At 42.0% G+C, this 8,546-nt stretch overlaps 3 protein-coding genes across 3 annotated transcripts; all 3 read left to right on the forward strand.

Moving 5' to 3' along the window:
• Positions 1–2,040: 2,040 nt before the first annotated feature.
• On the forward strand, positions 2,041–2,544 carry RB195_014270 (uncharacterized protein; the record flags this gene model as incomplete). The annotated part of the gene is made up of 1 exon (XM_064204455.1): positions 2,041–2,544. One exon carries the CDS (start codon positions 2,041–2,043, stop codon positions 2,542–2,544), a length of 504 nt encoding a protein of 167 aa, XP_064060336.1.
• Positions 2,545–2,846: 302 nt separating this feature from the next.
• RB195_014271 (uncharacterized protein) lies at positions 2,847–4,253 on the forward strand (the record flags this gene model as incomplete). The annotated part of the gene is made up of 1 exon (XM_013437905.2): positions 2,847–4,253. One exon carries the CDS (start codon positions 2,847–2,849, stop codon positions 4,251–4,253), a length of 1,407 nt encoding a protein of 468 aa, XP_013293359.2.
• Positions 4,254–4,433: 180 nt separating this feature from the next.
• On the forward strand, positions 4,434–4,895 carry RB195_014272 (uncharacterized protein; the record flags this gene model as incomplete). Its single annotated transcript, XM_064204456.1, has 1 exon — positions 4,434–4,895. The coding sequence occupies one exon, from the start codon at positions 4,434–4,436 to the stop codon at positions 4,893–4,895; it is 462 nt and encodes a 153-aa protein (XP_064060337.1).
• Positions 4,896–8,546: the final 3,651 nt, after the last annotated feature.

An 8,546-nucleotide genomic window follows, 5' to 3' on the forward strand; every position in this document is an offset into this window, starting at 1 on the left:
GTCTTTGGTTCCAGAGAAATGAAATGTAGAAGAAATGAAGTTCCGAAAAAATGTGGCAATTTTAGAGAACTCAACTTAATCATGACAAGAAAACAGGAAATGAATGGGAAAATTTTTAAACGTTTAATCTTAACATTACTTGAACAGAAAGGTCAAGAACTGACTGTATTCATAAAATTCCCATCCATAAGATCAACTTTGGATCAATGAGGAAGTGAACGGCATCCCTAATATTGGGCATTCCTCACCATCTTTCTATTAGAACGTTTTTATCTTTTTCTAACATCTAGAAAAGGGTGTAGTTGTTCGTTTGCTAATTTTCCCTGTCACTTACGCTTACTACTCCGTTCCATGTTCTTTTCAATAGCGCAAAGCTACCACTCTCCGGGTTTTTATTTCAGTTGTAAAAAAAACTGCTCAGATTATTGAACGTGTAACAAGCCTTTCTGTTAAATTCGGTTTCTGAACATTGCCACATACTTCATACTGCCACATAATGACCGGCTTAGCCTGTGAAAGTTCCTTTGCTTGCGTGTTATAAAAATACTCCATAACAACGGAAAACGCTTTATCGACGGGCAACGAACCCGAGAGACGCGTTTGGCAGCCGAGCATTCTGCAACTGAACCACTGTCAACAATTCTGCGAAATTCTATGAAAGCAGTGACAAGACAGGTCAGTCTTCGTCATAGAATATGAATTGTTATGTGTACGTATATCTCTACCTTTGCGTTTTTGTTTGGATATTCACAAATTAAAAAAAAATCGCACTTCTTTTAAAGATGTATTGAGAGTCCATGCTTATTGCCTGGGCGTTAACTTTTTTGACCACTTTGTTGAGCATGTTTTTCTGTGTGTCACGAAAATTCTCCACAAAAAACAAAAATTTTCCATCGACGGGGACCGAACCAGGTACACCCACCTCAAGAGGGAGCATTCTACAATTGGGCCACTCTCAATTCAATCGCCATGTATGAAGTCTGTTATAAAACAGGTTCGTTATAGTCATGTGTTAATTAGACCATATAAAACTTTATGAGTACATACACCTTCAATTTTAGGAGGCACTTAAAGTGATTAGTCTTTTGACTACATAGATAGCTTTACGTTTCTGTTTGAGTAATTCAAAACCACAAAATCATCGTATTTCCTTTTTGAAATCATTATTTCTCATGTTTTTCGAAAGTAGAGTTCTTTTTTGCGGCCTCTGAAAAAGTTAGAAAATTGAGATCTGCGATTATTTCCCAGCCATTTCCTTTTCTGAAAACTTTTTTGCACGCGTTTGAGGGTAAATCATCAAAATGTTCCGAGGAGCGCTGCATCTGCGAGAATTGAACGCGAACGAGCGAATGGAACGCGAGCATTCTACCATTGAACCACCGCTAACAACTGCAAGAAAATGTATGAAAGCCATGTTAAGACAGGTCAATTTTTGTCATATGTTAGGGAGAGTACATAAACATTTTTGTGTACGTGCTATTGCCCTATTGCAAAGTAAGTTAGTCGTTTATTCATACAGATAGGTTAAGTATTCTTATCTAGATCATAAATGAATTACAGAAATTTCATTGGTGGATTTAATTTTGCGACCTCCAAAAGGTCATTCATGCTTATTTTCTAACCATTATTTTTCCTGTATTACCTGTCTTGAATTTAAATTTGGTTCCATAGAATCATATGTTGATGTTCGGGAGATTATTTTAAGCAGGATAAAAATGGCGAAACAAATGCGAATGTTTATTACACGTTCAATCTTAGCATTACATTATGAACAAGCATATGTCACTTTCAGTTCTTTTTATAACTTTAAAATGAGTTTAATTTGATAGTGGTACTTATTACTGTTAGTTAATTAATATCTGTTTGGTCAAAAGTTCAGTCATACAGAAAAGATCAGATAATTGTTTGTTAAATCTTTATTTCAACCGTGAGATTTATTCAGTGATTGCGCTTTGAAAAAAGTTCTGCTTTACATAATTGTCTCTCATTCTATATAAACTCACTGTGAAATCCATTACTCTCACTAGCTTCCACTTTAGAATGCAAGCCTTTGCGGATCCGCCGGCAAGATCACGTGGACGTGGCCGTCCACGTATACATGCCAATGATGCCGAACGACAAAGAAGTCACCGCACAGCTGAAACGCGTAATATGCGGGAAGCACGTCTGATTGCGAATACGCAACGTCAGCGAAGTCGAAGGCAGAATGAAGACAGCGCAGAACGTCTTCTCCGGCAGCTAGAAGACTCGCATCGCCATCAGCTGCTGAAAGAACTATGTGATGACCTATTCAAAAAACATGTACTCGGCGAAGTGGAGGCGTACGTTTACGTCATCGAATTCCAAAAAAGAGGTCTTCCGCATTGTCATATGCTGTCAATTATGAAACACGACTGGAAGGCGCAAACGGTAGCCGACGTAGACAATGCTGTGTGTGCTGAAATACCAGACAGAGAGGAAGAACCGGAGGCGTATGAAGCAGTCACCACGTACATGATCCACAGGAAATGCGGCGCTGATGATCCTCATTCACCATGTATGTGATGGAAGGTGCGCAAAACATTTCCCCAAACAGCTGCGTGAAAGCACATTCATGGAAGCTGATAGCTACCCAAAGTATAGGAGGCGGAATCGCACAACCGTCGAGCTCAATGGAAGTGTATATAGTGATGAATGGGTCGTACCGACCAATTTAACTGTCACGTAAACGTTGAAATTTGTGGTACAGTTTTGGCAGTTAAGTACTTATACAAATACATCTATAAAGGTCCCGATACGAATAACAATTTAAAGCGATTCTGATGACGGTGTAGTAGACGAGATCAAACAACATTTGAACACTCGATATGTATGCCCACCTCAAGCTCTTCACAGAGTGTTTGGGTTTGCTATGCAAGAAAAGTCGCACGCTGTATGCAGATTGGCTGTTCACCTGCCAGGAATATCAGACCGTTCACTTTGTCGCAGGACAAGAACAACAGGCTGTAGATGGCACACAGTCTAACTTCATGACCCTCACCGCTTATTTTGAGCTCAACTGGTCGTGTGCCAATGTTTTTGATAACGGCCTGCAGTCTGATACAAGCATTGATGCTCGCGAACTGTTTTATCATCGGATCCCTGAGCATTTTTCATTCACGGCACGGCATGGTTGGAAACCAAGAAGACGTGGAGTTAAAGAAATAGGACGCATGTACACAGTCTCACCACGAGATGTAGAACGGTACAGTCTCCGCATCCTTCTGTTGAACACAAAAGGAAAAATGTCATTCCAAGACCTGAGAACAGTAGATGGAGGCACGTACGAGAAGTTTTTCGAAGCGGCGAAGGCTTCCGGATTCCTTGATGACGACTCATACTATCGTCAAAGCATTCAGGAAGCTGCACAGTTTCAGACAGCTTCAACGTTACGCAGTTTCTTTGCTTGCTTGCTCTGTTACTGTGAAGTCGCAAACGCTGAGGAACTATGGACTGAGTTTGCGGCATCGATGGCTGACGATTTCACTAATATGGGAGTAAGCCCAGGAGAAGCAATTGCTGCTGCCTACTTCGACGTCGCAGACAGAATGTTACTGCTTGGCAGAGATTTGATCCAAATAGTTAGGCCACCTGCAAATCAACGACCTTCACTTCCCGATGTCCTAGTTGACTATGGTCAACATGAAAGTGAAGGATCACGGCTATATGCATCACTGAATACGCATCAAAGAAAAGCTGCTGATGACATCCTTACAGCAATGAATCGCAGAGACGACCGATGTTTTTTCATCGATGGGCCAGGAGGAACAGAGAAAACATATCTCTATAATACCATCTACAACATGGCCATGGGGCAGCGGCGTCAAGTGCTGTGTGTTGCTTGGATTGGAATCGCAGCCAATCTATTGCCGAATGGACGAACGGTAACCTCAGCGTTCAAGCTCAACATGGCTGATGGAAATCGCACGTTTTTGATGAAACGTCAGCAGAAAGAAGCACGACAGCTCATGGCCATTGATATTATCATATGGGATGAAATTTCAATGGCTCCAAAGTGCGCCCTCGAAGCTGTCGAAGGTTTATTGCGTGATATTATGCAGAACGACAGGCCGTTCGGCGGCAAGCTATTCATCATTGGAGGCGATTTTCGGCAAGTATTACCAATAGTTGAGCACGTACAACGCGACGACCTCGTAAATTCGTGCGTAACAAATTCTGTTCTTTGGTCACTATTCAGGATTCATCGGCTTCAAATCAACATGAGAACTCCATAAGCTGGACTTGGATGGGCTAATTTCCTTTTGGAGGTAGGTAATAGTACGGCGAACGATAACGAAGGACGAATTCAGATTTTGGAGGAGTTCCGGAGTCAGAGGAGTATTGTCACGGAAATTTTTGGCGAGACAATTGATCCAAATGTTACTAACCTTTGTGAACGGGCTATTCTGGCTCCCATGAATCAGAATGTCAGGCAGCTAAATAACGAGGCCTTGGAACGGCTATGCACATTCTGTCAGCAAGATGAGCTCGTCTACAAAAGCGTTGACGAGGCCCTGTATTATGAAGGAAGCTCGGATGAGTTGTACCCAGTGGAGTACCTAAACACGTTGGAACCCACTGGAATGCCACCTCATGGGCTACGTCTGAAGAAAGGTGCAATCGTCATGCTTCTGCGCAATCTTGACGTTGTCAACGGTCTCTGCAACGGGACACGACTCAGAGTAGAGACCTTTGGACGCTATGTGCTTGGCTGTCGCTTTGTTTGTGGTAACCGTAAAAACCAGTTAGCTGCAGTACCCAGGATTGACAACCACTGGGAAAAGCAGTTACCGTTCCGACTGCGAAGAAGGCAATTTTCTTTACGTCTTGCTTTTGCAATGACTATAAATAAGGGCTCAAGGACAGTCCTTCAATGAAGTAGGAGTGTACTTGACTTACTTGAGTGTACTTGGTTCAGTGAAGAACATTGTGTACAACGAGGTTCTGTTATGAAGTCACTGCAGAGATGAAAGAAAAGCCAGAAGTAAAAAGATGATAAAATGAAACTGAACACTACTACCTACCTCAGACTCATATATCATATTATCCAAAGCTTATATTCAGGCAAAAAATCAATGTTAACAGTGCAAATGGAAAGATCAAATAAAATATTTTACTGTATCGCAGAAAGGGTGTATCTCAGTTCACAGAGGTGGGTTCTCTACTTCACTTTCTTGCGCTTTTAGTTGGAGAAAAAGTCGTTCTGCTCTTAGATACCTCGAGAAGCACACGCTGGCACAAAAAAGATGAACGAGGTCGGTATCTACCAAGACTTCACAATGATATATGAAAATTAAAATGCCTTAAATGGGTTTTGTATTCAGCTCGAAAATTTCTCGCAGAACATCACCACATAAAAGGCAGAAAGGAAGATTATTTCTGCCTGTTTTTCCTACTTATTCCATGCTAATTTGTTGGCATTCGAGGCTTTTATTTCAGGTGAAATGGAAATAATGGTTAGATGGAAATGCAGGAATAAATATTTATGTGTATTTCACTTTTCCCTGTTTCTCTTATGGTCCCGCTACAGTGCTGGACCACGCGCACTACCGTTAATGCAATCTAATGGTTAAAGAAGAAGCCTACTGATTAGTCGAATATTGTACACTCATTTACTTTTTCTTCAAAAAAAAACTACAGCTGTACGAGCGAGCCTAAATCTGAGAGTCCAGCGTGAGCCGGACGATCAGACTCGTGAATAATATGATATGAATAATAATATGTAATAATGAGTATATCGTATTTTCAAGTACTTTGGTCAATTCTTGTGACAGTTCAATTTTGCTGCAACATCAGGTTCAAGAAAGAATAAAACTCTGAGATTTCTTTTTTTTTCATAGAAACGAGCAATGTGTACATGCGCAAGGGAATATGTGGATCAACTCAGATTCTTAGGTAGCCAGTTTACACTTTTCACATGGGATTCAGCTTTTGAAATTTCAGTTTCCAATAGTCTACTTTCCTCGCAATCAAAATCATTCAATCAAGAGCACAAGATGATCGTAAGTTGACGCTGATGTTGGAAAATTCCTTGATACGTATCTACCTGAGTCTTACATTCGTACATCCGTGCAGTATCGTATCATCAGTGTATCAGCTTATCTCATTGGCTGTCTCATCATAGCGGTTTAGCATCTCTTGGCTTCTAGGATCGTTCTGTACATTCATCGATCTGCTCGCAATGTGATCGGCCCATCTATGCCTGGTTTTCGATATACATTTCGCTGGATTATGAAGAGGTGACATTTCTCTGAAGACAGAGATGCGAGGACGGGCTAGGTGTTGTGTGCGCCGGTTAAAGCTCAGAATAAAGACACCTCTCGAGATTTCTGTGAGTAGCAACTAGCTTTAAAGACGTGACAACAGTAGCTGCCTACGCTTCCGCTGAGTAACAGAGCGTTATCAATCGAGTTGAAAAAATAAGCAGAAAGCTCGTACTTTCAACTGGTGGATACCTTTCTTGATAGGAACGAATTTTGTTCGCAATGCTATCATAGAGATTCTTTATGCAAGTGATACCCGTCGGAGGTACTATATGACTGACGCAAAGCTTTGATCGACCAGTGATAACAAAGTTCCATTTGTCGCCAAATGGTCGCTCGTAGTGAACGAAGCTCAGAGTGGGAGAAAATTGCAATTCTGGTAAACCTCATGGCACTCGGCACCGCCTGGAAGTATAAGACGCAGTCAAAATCTCGAAAGAATCCAGCTTATTCTCGGTCATTTTTCTTCTGCGCAAAAATGGTCCGGAATGTCTTCTGGTGGTCTAAGATCTTTCATACCGGAAAAGCTCATCTGCGTCGCTAGAGTTACACGAAGAATCTCAACTGGTACAGTCTGCTTATATTAGAATGGTAAAAAAATAAAGCGCATTTTTCGCTGCCTTATCTTCACGACAAATTCTGGTTAGCCTCGTCTTTAATATAAGAAGCCGAGTAGCATTTTGTAGCGCATTTCAATGTGGTTAATAGTGCTAAAGTGATTTTGAACGAGAATTAGTATTTGGTCTGTACCAAGACTAAGAAGATAATATGTTCACGAAGAATTTTCGCCAAATCTTCGTCTACGAGCTCAAGCAGGGCAGATGTGCAGCGAAGACAGCTCGGAATATCAACGCTGTTTAAAGGCATCACCCCAAGGATCTGGAGTAGATACGGGTTTCATTTGGGTTATGCCTATACGGGGTCGTAGATTGTAGGGAAGAGGGTGACTCACTTCCCAGATCTCGCCTGCGATTCATCGAAAACCAATTCGGACGAATTACTTGGCAGGGCGCAAACGTTGCACATTGCAACAGAAGCCGTCATAAGAAACAGCATTCCGGGGTCGTACGTTTCCACTGATACAAGGAGAAGTGGATCACCCTCCACCCTACAATCAACGAGCCCAGATTGTAGTATAGGCATAATCCACCTAAAACGCGTTCCACTACAGATTGCTAGGGTGATGCCTTTAAGGTGAGGGAAGCACCACCGAATCCACAGTACGGGGTTGTTTACGCGGTACGCGGTAGGTTTCGTTGTGGCGATATGAGCCTCGAAGATGACGGAAGTCGCGACCGCCTTTCCAAATGTGACAACCACCTTATTGAAGCCGATCATCGAAGATAATCCGCTTGAAACAAGAGAGGTTGCATAAGAACTAGGCGTTAGTAGCCCGCCATTTCGAAAAGAATGATAATGTGAAAAGGTGGGTGCCACATAAACTGAGTGAGCCCCAAAAAAACCGCCGTTTTAAGATTTGCAAAACGATTCTGTTACGCAGCAAGAACTATCCATTTCTTGATCATATTGCTAAGTATGATGAGAAAAGAATCTTCTACGACAACAGGAAGCGCCTGCTTAACAGATGGACAAGGATGAAGTTGTCAAGCACTTTTCGAAGCCGAAAATGCACCCGAAGAAGACCATTGTGACTGTGTGGTGGTGTATGTACATGTGTAATCGGCTATAGCTTCGTGAAACCTGGTGAGATCATCAGTGCAGAGAAGTACTGCAAAGAACTGGACGAAATACACCTTCACCTCCAACTTCCTCACCCGGCGGTAGTGAACAGGAAGGGCCCGAGCCTCCTACACGAGAAATGTTTGGCCACACATTTCAAAGGTGATGCTGCTCAAGTTGCGTTAGGCTAAGAGACTCTGCCGCACCCACCATATTCGCCAGACCTTTCGCCAACCGAATATCACTTTTTCAAACACTTGGACAGTTGCCTAAGTGGCAAGATCTTCAAAACCAAGGTGATGCTGAAAACGACCGAAAGTTTGTAGACTCCAAAAGCTCGGACATCTATGCAGCGGGAATAAGGAAATCTTGTTAGCATCACCCTCATCTTGGTGGCAAAAATGTGTGGATTGTAATGGTTCCTATTTCGTTAAATAAATTGATTTTCAGGTTAGTTATAGGGTTTTGGAGTGAATGTTTGAAAACATACGCATAATTTCTGCACCAACTTAATATTAAAAATCAGCCCAGAAGTTTGCAATTTTCACGCCGAGCGGGATTTAGTTGTGCTCGATTACTTCTATA

This window comes from Necator americanus, chromosome V, assembly GCF_031761385.1.
Source record: "Necator americanus strain Aroian chromosome V, whole genome shotgun sequence".
NCBI lineage: Eukaryota > Metazoa > Nematoda > Chromadorea > Rhabditida > Ancylostomatidae > Necator > Necator americanus.